Raw genomic sequence first — 21,006 nt, 5'->3', positions numbered from 1 at the left:
AAATTGAATAAAATATTTGATTAGACACTCTGAGAGAGAGAGCAAATTAGCCACAATGGCATGTTCAGACTCTCTCACCCCACGTTTTGCAAAGAATAAGTATGTAACAGCCGAGATCACTTGTAGCACTGTGCATACGCATGATGAAGTACTCATTTGGTCACGGGCTACTTTGTGAGGAATGCCTGTATGAGTTTCACCATGAAAGCACTGGTTGCTGCTGTATTGGGGCTACAATGGAGTGACACAATGGTTACATTATATGAGGTTATGTTAAGGCTCTGTTATGGTTATGTTGTGGCTGCTGCTATGGTTGCTGCATCAGCCAGGAGAGAAACTGTGTTATGGCTGCTGCGCCAGCCAGGAGAAAATGAACATGTCTGCAGTTCCTATGGTTCCTTGAGTCTCTTTCCAGCTTCTTAGCTTGTGCCTTGCCTACCCTGGTTCAGTGAACAGTAGAAACAGTGTGAATAGCAAGACAATTGGTTTCACGAACAGGAACAGCGATACACACACCCACAAAGAAGTTTTATAAATTTCAAGAAAGTAAATGAAAAAAATGCTCAACATTAGGGCAATGCAAGATAAAACCAATGAGATACCCAAAATCACCACATCAGAAGTTTAATGTTGCTAACAATTGACAAGGTCATAAATCAACAGAAAGTCTCATAAATTGCTTATAGGAATGTAAAACAGTTTAGCTACTTTGGAAAATTTGACAACTTTTTCACAAATTTAAGCAAAAACATCATACTACTCGGTAACAATGCCATGTATGTGTGCACGACAAGTTGCTTCAATTGTGTCCGACTCTGTGTGACCCTTTGGACTGTAGCTTGCCAAGCTCTTTTGTTCATGGGATTCTCCAGGCAAGAATACTGGAGTGGGTTGCAATTTCCTCTTCCAGGGGATCTTCCCGACCTAGGGATTGAACCTGCATCTCTTACATATTCTGTAATGGCAGGCAGTTTCTTTACCACTACCACCACCTGGGAAGCCCAACAGTGCTAAACAACCCTCATATCCTGAAGAGAAATTAAAGTTTTATATTAATTTTAAAAAACCCTTATTTTAATCTTAAACATTCATAGAAGATTTATTAATAAAATCCCTAAACTAGAAATAGACTGAATGTCCATCAGCTTATTGAATGTCCATATAGCAAATTGTGTTATATCCATACAATGAAATAGCACTCAGCAATTCCATAAAACTTATATATATAACATATATAATTATAATTATTAAACAACTATAATGTATAACTATGATAATCAGTTCCTACTGCTGCTGCTGCTAAGTCGCTTCAGTCGTGTCTGACTCTGTGCAACCCCATAGACGGCAGCCCACCAGGCTCCGCCGTCCCTGGGATTCTCCAGGCAAGAATACTGGAGTGGGTTGCCATTTCCTTCTCCAGTGCATGAAGGGGAAAAGTGAAAGTGAAGTCACTCAGGCGTGTCCGACTCTTAGCGACCCCATGGACTGTAGCCTACCAGGCTCCTCCGTCCATGGGATTTTCCAGGCAAGAGTACTGGAGTGGGATGCCATTGCCTTCTCTGTCAGTTCGTGCAACTGACATACATTATAATTATATACATATATAAAATATTTGATATACATATATATACTATTTATATTATATATTATATATATATTTATTTACATAGAAGAATCATAAAGGCAATACGGTAAGTGAAAATAGCCTGACCCAGAAGAGTACCTATTATATGATTTCATTTAAAGGAATTCCTAGAAAAGGCAAAGCTAAAGTGATAAAAACCATGTCAGCTGCCAGTGGCTCGGTCTAGGGTATGGATAAGAAATTTAATTTAAAAGGACACAAGGAAACATTTCAAGATGGTGTAAATGTTCTATATGGTGGCTGTTGTTGTTTCACAATTATATACTTTTCTAAAATTCATTGAACAACACACTTGAAAAAGGTGAAATTTATTAATGAAATCATACTTTACAAAACTGAGTTTGAAAAAAAACAATTGTAATAGAAGAAGTGAAAAGTAATTGGCCATAAAATCTATGCTTAAGGGCATACAGAAAAACTGTTCTTTTAATGTTTAAAATCTTGAAAACATAATGATATTTTGAAATTTTCAGTCGGGCTTTCACAATGCCACTCATTGGTTTTGAACATTTTTTAAATCTGTAAATGAGTCAATTAAGATGAAATGGTAACTTAGATGAACACATGCCAATGTTTTCTGTGGAAAAATAGAGGGTGAGAGAAAGTGAGGAGGGAGAGAGACAGAGAGACATAGAGAAAGACAGAGAAAAGAAGGAAGAAATCTACAAATCTATAAAAGGAAAGAGGGACTAAAAAGAGTGCATTTATAAGGTAAGAAAACAAAGATAAGTGAAAATGACAAAGTAGAATAGACACAATCAGAATGGGATGAAGAAGGAACTAGAAGGCTCATAAATTAAAAATGTATTCAGCAATTCCCATCTCCATCTCCTGATTTCAAACATGTATATATTCAATTATTATTTCAACAAATATCTATGAAGAACCTACTATGTGTTGGACACAGCTGAATGTACAGATGATACATTACTAAATTAAACAAAAATCTGTCCTTTCAGTTCATATTTTAGTGGGAGAGAAAAATCTGTTTTCATAATTTTTGGAAAGTACTTAAAACTTCTCTGCTGACCTAGAAGGAGAGGCTATTTCTTGGGGCTATCCCTCTAGCCATGTTTGTGGATGCACACATGCATGCACACACACACACACAAAGGAGATCAGTGTTAAGGTACTAAAGGTTGATAAATAACCAAAGGCAGGAATGTGGGAAGAACTATGTGGGAATCATCTCCTGATTCATGCATGAAGGGATTCTACACATTAATTAATCACAGTCCCATCTTCCCTGGGTTCACTGCCTTTGCAAAGTATGGTCTTCCTGAGGGCTGCCTTAACTTCACGGTTTCTCAGACAGTAAATGATAGGATTGAGGAGTGGGACAATGACAGTGTAGAGCACAGACACCATTTTGTTGGAATTATAGGCATACATAAGCTTAGGGCGGGCATAAGTGAAAAGCGTCGTGGCATAGAAGAGAATTACAACTGCTAGGTGAGAGGCACAGGTGGAAAATGCCTTTTGGCGTCCCTGAGAAGAAGGGATCCTGAGAACGGTGGTGAGAATGGTTGTGTAAGATGCCACCACTACACAAAGGGGAACAGCAATGACCATGAGGGCTAAGAAGAAATCCACTAGTTCAGCTTGTGAGGAGTCCTCACAGGAAATATTGAGGAGTGGGGAAATATCACAAAAGTAGTGATTGATGTGAGGTGTGCCACAGTAGTGAAGTCGGGCTATGAAAACTATCTTAATCATGGCAGTCATAAGTCCACAGAACCAGCATCCTGCAGCCAGTGTACCACAAAGCTGGTTGGTCATGATGAGTTGGTACCGTAGTGGGTTACAAATGGCTACGTAGTGGTCAAAGGCCATTGCAGCAAGGAGGATGTACTCAGTGCAGACAAAGGTCACACAGAAGTAAAGTTGAGTCATGCAACCATTGAAGGAAATTGTCTTGTCATGGCTGAGGAAGCTTATCTGCATCTTGGGGCTGATGACTGTGACATACCACATCTCCAGGAAAGAGAGGTTGCTCAGAAAGAAGTACATGGGCTTGTGCAACTGTCCATCACTATGAATGACGAGGATGATTAGAAAGTTCTCTACAAGTGTCAAAAGGTAAATTGCCAGAAAAACAAAGAAGAGGAGCAGCTGGAAGGCTGGCCGTGTTGGAAATCCCAGAAGAACAAAATATGTTGTCACTGTATGGTTATCTACTTCCAGAACCTTGGTAATCATAACTGGCTGTGGACATAGACAAAATCAGTTCCTTCCATGTCCCAAGCACCAACCTACAGTTTTTGACTGTAGAGCCCACCACCTGGAAACTCATCACAGTAGAAGCTCTCTGGCCTTTATATCTTTACTTTCTTCCAAATTATGATTAGAGAATCAAAACTTTTAAGCCAAAATGTACTTTCAGGAGTTCATGATTTATTTTTTTTCAAATTAATCTGAGAATGCATCCAAAGTCACACAGAAGTGGAGTCTGAACCTCCTAACTCTCAGCTTTATCCTTTCCCAATACATCACTTAGATGTATTGGGAGGATATTAGACATACGAGGATGGCCTTTATACCAACCTTTAAGCAACACATTTTCATCTACTGAATATGGAAAGAAGGTGGAGGGCTCATTTGCTCATTTTCCATATATAACTGTGTAAGTTGTTATCTGTAAAACAGATACATGCCTCTTGTTTCTTGACCTATTTAACTGTGCTGTAAAGCTTGAGTGAAATGATATTTGAGCAAATACACAGGATTCATAGCAAATTCAATGTGAATATGTACTGGCTTCTCAGAGAATAAAATTGAATTGATAGTTTAAAAGGTAATATGGAGAAAGGGAACACTCCTACACTACTGGTGGGAATATAAACTGATTTGGCATTATGGATAACGGAAGGGAGATTCCTTAAAAAAAAACCTAGAAATAAATCTACCATATGATCCAGCAATCCCACTACTGTGAATATACCCTGAGAAAACCACAATTCTAAAAGACACATGTACCCCAGTGTTCACTGCATCACTATTTATAGTAGCCAGGACATGAAAACAACCTAAATGTTCATCTATAGATGAGTGAATAAAGAAGATGTGGTACATGCATACAATGGAATATTACTCAACCATAAAAAGGAATGAATTTGAGTCAATGGTAGTGAGGTAGATGAACCTAGAGTCTGTTATACAGAGTGAAGTAAGTCAGAGAGAGAAAAACAAATGTCATATATTAATACATATATATGGAATCTAGAAAAAATGGTATTGATGAACCTATTCGCAAGGAAGGAATGGAGATACAGATGTAGAGAATAGATTTGAGGACCCAGTGGGGAAAGGAGAGGGTGGGATGAATGAAAAAAGTAGCATTGATATATATATACACTATCATGAGTTAAATAGATAGCTGGTGAGAGGTTGCCATATAACACAGGGATCCCAGTCTGGCACTCTGTGATGACCTAGAGGAGTGGGATGGGGAGGGGAGAGAGGTTCAGGAGAAAGGGGCTATACGTATAATTATGGTGATTCATATTGTACAGCAGAAGCCAACACAACATTGTAAAGCAATTTACCTTCAATTAAAAAACAAATTTTAAAAGAGGTAAAAGAAGTAATATTTTCCTTGATACAATTCATTGTATAGGGTGATATCTTAGAAGTATGAAAAAAGTACATTTAAATCCCACTTTTGTCCCCACTCTAGTTAGGAGAAGATATTACATAACTTTTAGAATATTATTTCTTTTATTTCTAATGTGTGTGTAAATAAAATTACATTTTGTAAAATTACATTTTGTAAACATCTAATGAGTTCTAGAGTTTAAACGTTCCTAGAGATGTTTGCTGTTTTCATTTTAGGATTCACCACTGACCTCCCCAAAAGCCTGTCAAAACATTAACAAAGATCTTAATGGTAGAGACCACTGTTAATAATAAAGATGGAGGAAACTGTAGGACCTTTTCAAAGGCATTAAAGAACTCATAACTTGTTTGAAAGTAATATCCAAAAAATGAAGTAACGAGATGCCTTTTACCATTAGTGACCCTTCTGCATTCCTGACCAGTCATTCAGCAAAACCTATGGCCTTCTAGACTGAGTTGAGAATCATTCTAAAAACTGCTAGAGGCTGAACGCTTTACCTTTTCCAATCTTTCTCTGTGTCTTACTGCTTGATTCTTCTTTTCTGTTCTTATCCAGAGCCAGTCACTCTTGTTCTCTATGTATCTCAACAATCTTGCTTTTGTTTACATAAAGATAGGGGACAATAGAGAAGGTTATTTATTTTCCTGAGAAAACAATTATGGAATAAAAGAGATAGAAAGCTACTGCCCACCCCATCCATTTCCCTCATCCTACTTAGATCTCAGCTTCAGTATCCTGAAGAAAGAGGATATCCAGAAGAGTCAACTCTTAATTATCCATGTTTGGAGAGGAAAATGGGCTTCCCAGTTGGTGCTACTGGTAAAGAAGTTGCCTGCCAGTGAAGGAGATGTAAGAGACACAGGTTTGATTCCTGGGTCAGGAAAATCCCCTGGAAGAGGGCGTGGCAATCCACTCCAGTATTCTTGTCTGGAGAATCCCATTGACTGTAGGAGCCTGATGGGCTACAGTCCATAGGGCCTCAAAGAGTCAGATGCTACTGAAGTGATTTGGCATGCAGGCAAAGAGGAAAACAGACATTGTTAACCAAAAAAGTGAGCAATTTATAATAGTGCAAATTCAACAAACAATTTTGTCTTCTGTTGGAATATGCACTCTTCACATACACACATGCACACACACACACTTAACACAAAACTTGGCCTTGCTCACTAGTCTAGGATTCACTAGGTTGTTGGACAGTGGAGCTTATAAATAAAGCAAGGTCCCTCATTGAATAAGTTATTTTTTCTTCTGAGCATTAAACTGTACCTTTGAGACACTAACACACTGCCAGATGTGTCAAGAGCACAGCTTTGAGAAAACAGTTTTAAAGAAAACTTGTCTGAGAAATAAAACTTTAGAGTGTGAAGAATCAAATTGCCAGGATAAGAGCCAAGTGCTACGTGAAGATTCCAGCATCTTGGAACTCAAACACATTAGATAGCAGTAGATCGATTCCTTGGAGCCCACCCTCAACTATCCATGTGGACTTAGCTCATAGAATTGCAATATTTTAAAACCAATGGAATTTTGGTTCAACTTCTTTTGTTGTTCATGTAGTGGAAGTGAATCCCAGAGTGCTTAAGTGATTTTGTGAATGTCAAGCAACTATCAAGTGGCAAAGTAGCAATTTATTGATAACATTTCAGCCATTGGCAAAATGGTTATCTAACAAACTCTATTTAGTTTAATTTCTTCTATGGACCAATAATCTAAGCATAAGTGAGGCACTTCCGGAGAAGGCAATAGCACCCCACTCCAGTACTCTTGCCTGGGAAATCCCATGGACGGAGGAGCCTCGTAGGCTGCAGTCCATGGGGTTGCAAAGAGTTGTACACGACTGAGTGACTTCGCTTTCACTTTTCCCTTTCATGCATTGGAGAAGGAAATGGCAACCCACTCCAGTGTTCTTGCCTGGAGAATCCCAGGGACGGGGGAGCCTGGTGGGCGGCCATCTCTGGGGTCGCACAGAGTCGGACACGACTGAAGCGACTTAGCAGCAGCAGCAGCAGAGGCACTTCATCTTACATCTTAGCTTGCTTTGAACAGAATTTTAGAAGTTAATGTAAATCTTACAATCATAATGTTTTTCAAAAGACTGTATTTCATAAGAACAGAGTTCCAGAAGCACAGGATCGTATTGCTGCAAGGAACCTGATAGATCAAATGATTTTGTTGTTGTTTAGTCACTAAATCATGTCTGACTCTATTGTGACCCCATGGACTGTAGCCCACCAGGCTCTGTCCATGGGATTTCCCAGGCAAGAATACTGAAGCGGGTTGCCATTTCCTTCTTCGGGGGATCTTCCTGACCCAGGGATTAAGCCAGCGTCTTTTGCATTGGCAGGTGGATTCTTTACCATTGAGTCACCAGGGAAACCCTAAATGATTTTAGTCCTTGCTAATTTTGTAAGTATTCACCTAACTTCTGCGTGATCCTCTCCAGGAACAGAAAATAGTATCTAAAATACAGCCATACTTTGAAAAAAGAAACCACTGATAGGGAGATATAGGGCCTTCTCCAATGGAACATAGTGGTGCCACATTCATGGATTCTGCCTCTGTTTCTGAAGCTTCAAAGAGTAAGTCTCATTTCTGTCTCCAAGGATAGCTTTCATGCTCTGAAAACAGCTATCAGCTCTGTTAACCTCAACCCCCACCCCAAACCCACTAATCTATTACCCCTGCCTCATGCTTGCTTGTCTTTCTTTCTCTAGACTAAACCATTCAAAAAAAAAATTTTTTTTTTTTGGTCTCATCTGGTTGTTATTATTCCCCCTGAAGTTTGTAGTCATCCTTCCTGAATAACTCCAGTTAAACTGGGACATTTAATGAGGAGAAATGTCAGAAAACTAGGAACAATAGCACGATATTTAAGGCTTAACTTCATTCTGGAAACAGTCAATAGGAACAGCTTTATCTCATTGAGCCTTCCAGCAAAGAGGATCAGGAGGCTCTGATTTCCAAGGAAGGATGTAAATAGTCTTCCCAAAAGGTAATGGGTTATTAGTGCGGTGGTCATGCTGGGATGGGAAGGGAATTGCTCTGTTGTTTGGGGAGAAATACATGCCTAAGACTAGAAATGAGGGGCATGGGAGGAAACTTGTACAGTCAAAGCACTTCCCGAAGTAGAGGCATTTGAAGTTGTCATGCCAGCTCTGTGGAGATGGATCTGACCAAACTGAGGATGCCCCATATCTCCAGAGTAGGACACAGGTAGAGAGATGTGGCAGGATAATCATTTGTGATCAACATAACAATTATTACAGGGAGATGAGAAAAAGGTATAGGTTGGGCAGAGACCAACATACTAGTCTTGGACCCTCAATGACAAGACATTTTCTACAGGAGAGAAACATAATTTTACTCCTTCAAATCAGTTTTAAAAGAATGTAATTCTAGTCTGTCTCCCTTTTTTCAGAATCTCTTAGGAACAAATATGCTTCAGGTCTATGTGCATTGCAATTCACAAGTTTGTAGCAGGGCAAGATAATTATCTGTGATTCAGTGACCCTTCTGCACCTCTCAATCTCTACTCTGAGCTGCTTTTGAAGACTCCAATGGAAAAAATCTGTATGTCATATCCTTGACCCCATACACCCTTTATAACTTTTCAAAACCATGGCTTCTATTTTGAAATAATTTTTATTCCCATCTAGGGAGATTTAGAATAATGATTGAATTTCTGTAGGTCTCATTTGAACATGGTAATCTTTGTAGTTTATCTCAAGATCCCAATTTAAGAATAAATGTGACGGTATGATGAATTTTGTGAACAGTCAACACAATGGAAAGGGAAATTTACCTTCTTCCTGTTATGGTACTACGAAGAGAAGTGAAATCTTCTTTATCTTCTAAGGAGTTAAGTTATCAAAACTGCAAACACTGTCACACTCACCAGCCCCTGCCCTTATTTAACATAAAAACAAACACACATATTTATATACCTCTATTCCAACTACTGCTCCTCACATACACATATTTATCTGTGTACTCTCATACATGAGAGTTTTCTCTCTTTCTGTCTCAAATCAGAATATACCTGGACCCTGCACTTTGCAAGGCATAGTTTGGGGCTGATGCATTAAACTGAAATATCTTCAGGAGGGCAGTTTTTAGAGAATCAGGCATTTTGCATCTACAGTGTGTTCTTCAGTAGTAGACATGATAATCTACATTACACAATATCCCTGAATTTCTAACATTTTTCATACAACATAATACACATAGGTACTAAAAAAATCTTTGTTGATTTGAAATGTATATATGTACATAGTTTATGCCCCAACTATACACTGTTGCTATACTACTAATTATAGACTCAAAGATGACAAACTGTTTTTAAAAAATCAATCAGCTGAAAGCTCCAAAGAATCAATGATTTATATAAAAATGATTTTCTTATGTCCTCTGCTTCCCTTCATAATAATGAATAATTAAAAGCTGGCCAAATTTCCCTTTTGGAAATATCTGAGTCTATTTTTTTTCAACTCACTATTTTATCAGTGATGGAACTTATGACTTCTCCAAGCCTTGTTCAGGAATGGTCAGCTTGCATGGAGAAAAGAGAAATCACGTAGACCAGGAGGAGGAAGGTACTGTCCCTAAGCCTAGAGAGTTGCTGGCAAATCTGATGTGTCTCTGCTCAGCATGAAGAAGGGACAGAATGGATCAATTTGTGCTTTTGCCTATTTCTAAGCTACCGAAAAAAAAAAAAAAACAACCCCCTTCCACACACAGAGGGCTTCCCAACAGGCACAGACCTCAGGAAAGTATTTGGTCTTTCTAGGGCTCAAGGGGATACTTGGGGAATGTTAAGGGAAGAGCTGACAAATTAAGTGGAGTCTGGAGGAACAAGAGAGACTTTAGAGTGGCTTAAAGCACACTACCCTTCTTTTTAACAGACTCTGGGGAAGAGAAATGTGGGGAAAGTGTGTGTGTGTGTGTGTGCGTGTGTGTGTGTGTTCTCCTCTATTTCTCGGGAATGGTCTCACAAATAATAAGATCCCTCTGGGAATGATAGTGCTTATAACCCAAATCATTCAACGTAACATAAGAATGATATTCATCCATTATTATTTGGAGACTCAAGTATATGAACAAACACACACATACAAATTCCAAATACACTGAGATACTGTGTACACAAATATCAACTCCATACAATGACATGATTCTCATGCATTAGTAACTTAGTGGATATAACAGAAAGCATTATATTCATATAAAGTCTGTATTTTCTAAATGGAATAAGGATACCTGTATGTTTACTCTTACTATCTGTAAATAGTACACATTCAGAAGCTATAATGTAAGTGTATTCAGAGAAGATAGAAAGTGATAAGATTATATAGAAAGTACACTGGGATAGAAATTGGAAAATTACCTCTTTAGATGTATAGAGTTGAATATGGTGTACATGGGTTACAATACCTGCACACCAGAGATGATTGGTTGGTCAGAGAACCACAGACCCAAGAGCAGGGCAGAAAGTTAACAGTATCTGTGGGGTTTGTATACCTTACTATGAAGAATGTTGATTAGTGAAGGAGCCTATCATTTTCTGGAGTTGGGACAGATGAGGAGCAGTCAAGATAAAACCTTCCCAAATACATAATTAGGATATTTATTAAAGTGACAAAATTCCTTTAAGAAAGAGAAAAATGTTCAGATTACAATAACCCTTGCTCTTATTTGGTATTTATTTATTTAGTAAATATTTATTGAGCATCTTCTAAGTTTCAAGAACTATCCTGGTTATGTGGATCAGCAGTCTTTCAAATAGTTTACTGCAATAGTTTTACTCAGCACTTGGCATTTAATGATCTTAGAATTATTGTGATCATTATATGAATTAAAATGTATAAGGAGTTTGAAACAGCACCTGCCTGTTATTTAAATAACATAAATTCATGATCTTGCTTGTGAGTATTTGTATCATTCTTAGCAAATTGATAGTATTCAAAATGTTAAATAATATAAGTTCCAATATCTTTTGTAATATGCTTACATGGGAATATAAGAAATTTGGGCACTTTTGGAATTTCCTAAATATTGGAATGAAATAATGAAGCTGTTTCTAATTAAATGACTCATGAATTAACTGGCTTCTTCAGGGGTTGTCTCACGTTTCTAGTCTTCATTTTAAGCTAGTGGTAGAATTCACTTTATGTTATTTCTTAAATAAAACTTCTATTCATTTAATTGACAAAATTTAGTGAAAGATAGAAAGACTGAGTTTCTTAAAAATAAATTAAACATCTATTACAAAAGATCGCTGGATTTGTAAGAGTTCTCAAAGGTAGAGACATTGTCCAGTACCTAGTACATGTCTGGTGCTTAGTAAGCACCTAAAACTCTGTTGAGTTAGGGCAGAGTGATTTGTCCATTTTATTTATATGCCATAATAAATGTATAACATTAATACAGAGGGAAATGAGAAAGCAGCAAAGGACTTGGTTGACTATATACTATTATGGCAAGATTTATTGATAAAAGTACAATTACTATCTCAGAATTTAAAAAAACAAAACAAACAGAAAAAACTTTGTAGCTACTATTGTGAATTTAGAACGGATTAAAAAAGAAAAATATGTCTTTTTTCATTATAATTGTTTATAGTCATTCGTTGGTGCTTGGGCTTCCCAGGTGGCACAGTGATAAAGAATCTGCCTGACAAAGCAGGAGAGGCAAGAGATGTGGGTTCAATCCCTGTGTCAGGAAGATCCCCTGGAGGAGGAAATGGCAACTCACTTCAGGAGCCTGGCAGCTATAGTCCATGGGGTCCCAAAGAGTTGGACACAACTGAGCAGCTAACACTGTTCCTGGTGCCAAAAAAAAAAAAAAAAAAAAAAAAAAATTGTAGTTAGAGCTCTGAATACTCCAAGTAAAAATGGAATTTTAAGTTTGCTCTTTACTGTCTCCTGTTCTAGAAAAGAAAAAAAAAAAAGCGAAACTGAAAAAAATTTGGTAGAAATTACACCTTGAATTGAATGAGAAAAAGTACAGAGTTTATATACTATAATATGTCTGACTCTGGAGAAATATTCAAGATAAACATGCATTCAGCTTTAGTAAGAAAAAATAGAGTAATTTTTAAATGAATAAGTTAAAGTTTACTGGGGGAATATTTTTCCTCGTATTTTATAATAGTTTCTGAAAATTATACATTTTCTATTTCCTCTTTTAAGTTATAAATTTTTGAGGCAGATAATCAGATTTTGTGCTTTCTATGCAGCATTTCACGAATAATAATCACACAATTTATGCTTTCTTTTTAAATATAGGAAAGTTTTAGTCAAATGTGATGAACAGTTCTGCCACTTTAAAGGAGATTGATGATTTTATTTAAAAAATCATAATTAATTTGACTGCTACTTCTTTGTTCCCATTCTATTATCCCTCTCTGGTAAAAACTTGGCTATACTGAGTACACATTTATAACCTAAACAAGACAAAATAAAGTGTGCTGTGCTCATTCGCTTCAATCGTGTCTGATTCTTTGCGACCTCATGGACTGTAGCCCACCAGTCTCCTCTGTCCATGGGATTTTCCTGGCAAGAATACTGGAGTAGGTTGCCATTTCCTACTCTAGGGGATCTTCCCAACTCAGGATGGACGCATCTCTCCTGTGTCTCCTGCATTGCAGGCAGATTCTTAAGTGTAGCAAAATAAAATAAAACTGACTTCAAGGAATGACAAGATAAGAAATTTTGTTAGAAGAGTCATGATCTTTCTCTGGAAACTTAGAAAAATATATTTCACTTGAAAAAAAATTTAAAACATAAAACTAAAAATTACTTGAAAAACTTCTAGAAGAATGCAAGAAAAAGTTACATAAATATATCAAGTATTAATGTATTAGGCTGAAAATTTTTTAAAAGCACAAATCTCAATAACTTCCATAAATGGCAGTTAATTTTTTTCATTTAATTTTAAAAAATGGGTATAGGTATTTGACTGAGAAGCTAGCACACACACATAGTAACTTAGAGAAAACGCTTCCCTGGTGGCTCAGATGGTACAGAATCTGCCTCCAATGTAGGAACCTGGATTTGATCCCTGGGTTGGGAAGTGTCCCTTGAGAAGGGAATGGCAACCCACTCCAGTATTCTTGCCTGGAGAATTCCATGGACATAGGAGTGTGGCGGGCTACAGTCCATGGAATTGCAAAGAGTTGGACACGACTAAGCGACTAACACACGCATATACGTATTTGCTTATATAGGTTCAAATTCTCAATCATACTAACAAAGACTCACGATTTTCATGTATTTCTGTATCTTCAGACTCCGTGTATTGACCTTTCTTCTTTATGTTTGTTACCTTACAAAGAGCTGATGGACCTCCAGGCATTATATCCAAGTTCAACATAAAGAAAGAGGAAGCCCCTGTGCCAGCTACATTTCTTTTAAAAGGAAAGCCTCCAAGACAGAATTCCACCTACATTTTATTTGATAATGGGGTATATGATCACTCCTAACTGCCAGAAGAGGTGATAAATCTAATACCTGGCAAAGAGACACAGATTCATTGAATTCAACATGTTTTCAGCTGAAAAAAATCAAATTGAAAAATAAACTTCTACACGAATTGTTGCACTGTAGGAATCTCACTCTGGAGGGAAAAATAAATTAGGAGGGTCATCTTCACTTCAAGAAAGAATGTGACATGACAAGAGTCATACAAAGAGGATATTATCAATTGACATTCTCTCCCTTTTTTTCTTTTAATATGTAGACAAATATGTATGAGTATCTAGACAAAATCAAAGACCAAAATAATAGAGAAAATGTTCTATGTTTAATATTCTAACAAAGAGTTATCATATGTTCTGATTATTTGAAAAGGAGTGTGAACTTCACTGACTCAACCTAATGACAGCTTGGCATAATTTTAAATTAGATAATTGGAAATACTAAATGTATTACCATCTACACATAATTATACAAGGATGCTTGCAGTTTTGCTTTCCACATATGTCCTAGAGAACCCAGTCAATCTGCCAATCTCCATTTGAATGAGTGAATGTGTCACATGGTTAGTATTTAGCACAGGCACATCTGTTAGAAAGCATATAATCAAATCGCTAATGAAAATAAACATGAGGGCTTAGCATTTATTTTTTCCAACTTTTATTTTTGAGAAATAATTGACATATATCAGGGGCTTAACATTAACTGAGTGCTCACTGTGAGCTATTCATAAGCCAGACCTTCTTAGGCTTTAGCAAACAATCAAACTCACACACTACAAAAGGTCACACTTGGCAACAATTTTACTTGGAGAACTGTAGGATAAAGACGCAGCATGGCAGCATGACAGATTAAGGGATTTCTCTTATGTGGAAGGAATGCTGAAAGCAGATGAGGGGCTAATCTGGATGCAAAGTCATAGCACAGGTGTGAGGACATGCAATTCACACAAAGGGGTGCTTGAGCCAGCTTGACTTAGACCCCTCAAGGTGCACCAAAGCCAATATCTCTTATAACAGTTTCCTGGGCAGCCAGAGTTTCCTGCAAAAGACATGCCAAGTTATAAAATTTGTTGCTGTTCCATCACCCAGTCGTGTCTGACTCTGCAATCCCATGGACTGCAGCACGCCAGGCTTTCCTGTACTTCACCATCTCCCAGAGCTTGCTCAAACTCATGTTCATTGAGACAGTGATGCCATCCAATCATCTCATCCTCTGTCATCCCTTTCTCCTCCTGTCTTCAATCTTTCCCAGCATCATTCTCTGACCACTGGATATTTGTAATACTTTTGTATTCTCTCAGTCCAGAAGACTTTTACTAATCAAGAGATATTTGTCTCATGAGCAATGTTTCTTAGCAATATTTAGCAAGCTTCCAACAGACTAGAACTATAAAGTAAACCCAAAGTGAATCATTTCACAATATATATAGTCAATATAGTGTTAGTTGCTCAGTCTTGTCCAACTCTGTGTGACCCCATGGTTTGTCTGTGGAATTTTTCAGGCAAAAATACTGGAATGAGTAGCCATTCCCTCATCCAATGGATCTTCCTGACCCAGGGATCAAACCTGGGTCTCCTGCATTGCAGGCAGATTCTTTACTATCTGAGCCACCAGGAAAGCCCTTCACAATGTATATGTACATCAAATTATCACACTGCACACTTTAAATATCTTATAATTTTATTCTTTTTCAATTCTATTATCAATAAAGCTGGGGAAGAAAGAAAATAATCCAAGGTAAAATTTATCTACAAAGAGAAAAGATTTTGTAATCCTACTGTCACATACAATTAATTTAACATTCACAACATGCATATGAGGTAGATCCTAACTTGCATTATGAGGGACATGTTAAGGGTAAAACCAGAATTATACCAAATTTATTGGCTCTAGGGGTGGAATCCTTAACCATAAAATTACGCTTTCCATAACTATACGAAACAAAAAGATAATGTACTGAATGTAAGGTAAATTAAGCCAATCTCAAGGATGTTTTTTAATTCTTACGTATTTTTTTTTTTAATTTTTACTTGGTCCAGCTTATCTGTTGTTTTATTGTTTGTTCTTTTGGTGTCATATGTGAGAATCCATTGTCTACGCCCAAAGTCAAAGATTTGCTTCTATGTTTTTTCTTTTTTTTACTATGCCATATTTCCCGACAAGGGATCTAACCCACAACCCCTGCACTGGCAGCCCAGTGTCTTAAATACTGGACTACAGGGGAAGTCTCTCAAGGATGTTTCTTTAAAAGGCTATTCAGAAACTTAATGACAGTAAAGCAGCTTATACTTTTAAATGCCAGATTTATAATTTTGGGGTTATGTTATTTTAGATGTTAGAAAACATAAAATGATTATTGATCAAGCAGGTTTTTTTTTTTAATGTACAATTATCTTATTTTCTAAAGCTCAGTTCATAATAAGCAAATGTCCATTGAGAGACAATTTGTGTTTATGAGTATTTGTTCAACAGCATTTTTTGTTCTTTTACATATCCCACTCAGAGCAGCATTGACTTCAGTTCTAATGTGTAAAAATTAGCCTGGAACTGGAATTACTTTCTAAGTAATTCAAGCTAGTTTCTAAAAGTAAAGAGAACTTAGAAGAATGTCTATCATTTGAACCTGAAGCATACCATTCACTGCAGAGATGTCTCTTGTTCCCCACTCTTGCCTCTTTATTAAGACATTTTCTGTTCCTGTAGTCATTCGCCCCAGTGGCAAAATGTAAAATATTTGGCAGCTGTTATAACTCAGGCAGCAGCTAGTTGAAACAGAAGTTGGCCATAGTGCTGGAGAATATTCAGACGCCAAGGTACATAAAAGTTTTCTAATGCGTTTGATCTACTACCTAACCAACACTCATTAGGTCAATAAGCTGTGTATCACTCTTCAATTAACATGAAGCAGATGCAGATGACTAGCCGTAGTAATTGTTGCACACATGGCTGAATACCAGTGCTACATTTTCTTCCTCCTTTGACTTGCAGTGGGTATAAGATTTGTAGAGATAAGGTGTATGCATTAGGTGACATTAGTTTCAGTTTGGGGGGTTTCATTATACTTTTGTGATTCTCACAGAATTAAGATCTGAGAACTTAAATCCTTGAAACTGCATCATTTTGTCTTGACATATGCATCAGCAAGTCCCTTTTATTACCTATTTTCTCACTTGCAAAATAATAGCCTTGGTCTAGAGTAAAGAATCTCAAATTGGCTGTGAAATAAGAGTTCTTAAGAAGTTGAAAATTATGCATGTCAGAGTTGCAAACAAGGCATGTATGCTAAGTCACTTCAGTTGTGTCCAGCTCTTTGTGACCCCATGGACTGTAGCACACCAGGTGCATCTGTCCATTGGATTTTCAAGTCAAGAACACTGGAGTGGGTCAAACCCACGTCTCTTATGTCTCCTGCATTGGCAGGTGGATTCTTTACCACTAGGCAAACAATCCATACTTTATCAGATTCTCCATAGATTTTTCTGGGACTCTGCATTTTCACAACCCCCCAGAGATTCTTATATAACCATTTCAATCTTAGTTTGGAAACTCTTGTATAAGATCAATGATTCACAATTTTTTCTTTGTAACAAGAAGTTTCCTGACACTATTTAAAGACACAGTGTGCTAACTGAAATTTTGAAACTGTTAAGTCTATTTTATGATTCTTTGATATGTCACTATTAGGATACTGTTCCTTTTTTGTCAGGTTTTATTGTACATCAATCTGGGATATCCCTGGAATAGGGGCACCTACCCAGCACTGTCTTTCTGAGGGCATCCTTTACCTCCTTGTTCCTCAGGCAGTAAATGGCTGGATTGAGGCATGGTACAATGACAGTATAGAGCACAGAGATGACTTTGTTGTGGTTGAAGGTGTACATGGCCCTGGGCCGTGCATAGGTAAAGAGAGTGGAGGAGTAGTAGATAACAACCACTGCCAGGTGAGAGGCACACGTGGAAAAGGCTTTGTGACGTCCATGGGCAGTAGGAATCTTCAGGATAGTGGCAATTATGGCAGCATATGATGAAACCACAGCCAACAGAGGGAGCAGAATCATCACCAGGGCCAAGAGGAAGTCTACTAGTTCTGCTTGTTCCTTGTTAGAGCAGGTGAGGTTAAGTAGTGGAGAGATATCACAGAAAAAGTGGTTGATGATATTGGATCCACAGTATGACAATCTGGAAATGAAAAGAAGCTTCATCATGGAGCTGAAGAAGCCACTACCCCAAGAGCAAGCAGCAAGGCGAGTGGCCATACTGAAGGGCATGAGACTAGGATAATGGAGAGGTTCACAGACGGCCAGGTAGCGGTCATAGGCCATGACTGCCAACAGGACACATTCGGTGCAGGCTAAGGCAATGAAGAAATAGAGTTGGGTCATACAACCTACATAGGAGACTCTATGCTCCTGGGTAAGAAATGCTCCCAAGAGTCGGGGAACAGTGACATTGATATACCATAACTCCAGGAAGGAGAGATGGCCAAGGAAAAAGTACATTGGGCGATGAAGGCTTGGAGTGAGCCAGATGGTGGAAACAATGAGTGCATTCTCCAACAATGTCAACAAAAAAATTGCAAGAAAGAGCGCAAAGAGGAGCAGCTGAAGGGGTGGGGATGTAGGGAAGCCCACCAAAACAAACTCTACTATGTGTTCTCCACTCAAATTTCTCATGATCTCTGTCCACTTGATTGTCTGAAAAAGTAACAGGAAAAGCAAAATGTTGAAAGACAAATAGACAAAACTGCTGACATCCCCAGATTACAACCTTCTGATGATACTCAACAGTATATCATTAATTATTGCTACATCATTTTGTTCCATCCCTATCCTGTATCACCTCCCACCTCCAGGGTAAAACTTTTAGACTTGAGGATTGTACTCAATAACTTAGCAATTATAACAACACTGGGTATTTGATAAATGTTTGCTGAGTGATTTCAAAACAAGTCTTACTATTTCAGTATTTATTTTCTTATTTATGATATGTTCTTTTTTACTTTCCACAAACTCTTAACCCTCATAGAATCTTTACTCAATACTTGTTTATGGAACGGATATAAGAAAGAATGATAGAAAGATGGCGCTTGAGGGCTTATCTCTCAAGGGAAATTGAACTAAGAAGTAGCAGCTCAGGGACATTACTTGAGCTATAGTTCAAGGCAGCATTGGAGAAGGGTGGTTGGTTTGGGAACTGTTTTTTCACAGTTGGAGAAATAATTCAGTATAAAAGAAAAAATGGAGTTCTGTACCAGAAAAAAAGGAGTAATTTCTTCATTCATTTTGCAAGTTTTTTAAGGTACATTTTCTGTACTAGAATTAAATTGTCTCATTCCCAGGAGATGGGGTGAAAATGGACCACATAAAGCTTTCCATGTCCTAATTCCTAGAACCTGACATCTATGACAAAGTCTTTGCAGATGTGGTTAAGTTAAAGATATTGACATAGGAGATTATCCTGGATCATCTCGATAAAACTTAAATGCAATTTCAAGGGTCCTTATAACAGAGAGGCAGAGAGAAATTTGAAATAGATGCACAGAGGAGAAGGCAATATGAAGATGGAAAATAGAGAGGTTTGAAGAGTCCAACCTTGACAACTGCAGTGATGTGGCCATGAAACAAAGAATGCCAGCAGTACCAGAGACAAAGGAGGTAAAGAACAGACTTTTTGCTAGTGTCTTGTGGGAAGTATGTCCCTACCAATACCTTGAATTTGGCCACGTGGCATGGATTTCAGAATTCTCATCTCCAGAACTGTAAGAGCATAAATTTCTATTGTTTTAAGCCAGCTAATTTGTGGTAATTTGTACAATAGTCACAGAAAACAAATACTGCTCATAAGGCATAAAAGTGAAAGAGGCATTCCTATGCCTCCTAGTCATCCATCTGTGCTTTTCCAATCTCCTATCAATATTGCCAGTGACATGGCACTCGAGATTGGATCTTATGTTATATGTTATCAAGCATTTTCATTTTTGGTGTAACTTAAGCGCAAAGGAGAAAAGGAAAGATATATCCATCTGAGTGCAGAGTTCCAAAGAGTAGCAAGGAGAGATAAGAAAGCCTTCCTAAGTGATCAGTGTGAAGAAATAGAAGAAAACAATACAATGGGAAAGAGTAGAGATCCCTTCAAGAAAATTAGAGATACCAAGGGAATATTTCATGAAAAGATGGGTACAATAAAGAATAGAAAAGATATGGACAGAGGCAGAAAATATTAAGAAGAGGTGGCAGGAATACACAGAAGAACTATACAAAAAAGATCTTCATGATCCAGATAACCATGATGGTGTGATCACTCACCTAGAGTCAGACATCCTGTGGATGTCTGGAGTGTGAAGTCAAGTGGGTCTTATGAAGTTTCACTACAAACAAAGCTAGTGGAGGTGATGGAATTTCAGCTGAGCTATTTCAAATCCTAAAAGGTGATGCTGTGAAAGTGCTGCACTCAATATGTTAGAAAATTTGGAAAACTCAGCAATGACCACAGGACTGGAAAAGATCAGTTTTCATACCAATCCAAAAGAAAGGCAATGCCAAAGAATGTTCAAATTACCACACAATTGCACACATCTCACATCCTAGCAAAGTAATGCTTAACATTCTCCAAGTGAGGCTTCAACAGTATGTGGACCAAGAACTTCCAGGTGTTCAAACTGGATTTAGGAAAGGCAGAGGAACCAGAGATTAAATTACCAACATCCACTGGATCATAGAAAAAGCAAGAGAGTTCCAGAAAAACATCTACTTATGCCTTATTGACTGTCCCAAAGCCTTTGACTGTGTGGATCACAACAAACTGGAAAATTCTTGAAGAGATCAGAATACCAGATCACCTTACCTGCCTCCTGAGAAATCTGTAAGCAGGTCAAGAAGCAACAATTAGAACTGGACATGGAACAATGGACTGGTTTGAAATTGGGAAAGGAGTACTTCAAGGTTGAATATTGTCACCCTGCTTATTTTACTTATATGCAAAGGACATCATGCAAAATGCCAGGCTGGGTGAAGCACAAGCTGGAGTCAAGATTGCCAAGAGAAATATCAATAACCTCAGATATGCAGATGATGCCACCCTTATGGCAGAAAGTGAAGAGGAACTAAGGAGCCTCCTGATGAAAGTAAAAGAGGAGAGTGAAAAACGTGGCTTAAAACTCAACATTCAGAAAACTAAGATCATGGGATCCAGTCCCATCACTTCGTGGCAAATAGATGAGGAAACAATGGAAACAGTGACAGACTTTAGTTTGTTGGGCTCCAAAATCA

At 37.8% G+C, this 21,006-nt stretch overlaps 2 protein-coding genes and 1 long non-coding RNA gene across 3 annotated transcripts in view; 1 reads left to right on the top strand and 2 right to left on the bottom strand.

Annotated features, from left to right (window-relative positions):
* LOC145504627 (uncharacterized) overlaps positions 1-21,006 on the top strand; it is a 110,534-nt gene that overhangs the window by 55,634 nt on the left and 33,894 nt on the right. The gene's annotated exons all lie outside the window — the stretch shown is intronic.
* On the bottom strand, positions 2,867-3,844 carry OR6Y1 (olfactory receptor family 6 subfamily Y member 1). The gene has a single exon (XM_081485769.1). The coding sequence runs from the start codon at positions 3,842-3,844 to the stop codon at positions 2,867-2,869; it is 978 nt and encodes a 325-aa protein (XP_081341895.1).
* OR6P1 (olfactory receptor family 6 subfamily P member 1) lies at positions 15,755-18,411 on the bottom strand. The gene has a single exon (XM_081492064.1). It carries the CDS (start codon positions 18,409-18,411, stop codon positions 17,458-17,460), a length of 954 nt encoding a protein of 317 aa, XP_081348190.1. The 3' UTR covers positions 15,755-17,457.

Source organism: Giraffa tippelskirchi, chromosome 5, assembly GCF_054371585.1.
Source record: "Giraffa tippelskirchi isolate mGirTip1 chromosome 5, T2T-mGirTip1v1.2.pri, whole genome shotgun sequence".
Classification (NCBI taxonomy): Eukaryota; Metazoa; Chordata; class Mammalia; order Artiodactyla; family Giraffidae; genus Giraffa; species Giraffa tippelskirchi.
Note: the sequence above shows the minus strand (reverse complement) of the source record. Positions and strands in the feature narration are given on the sequence as shown.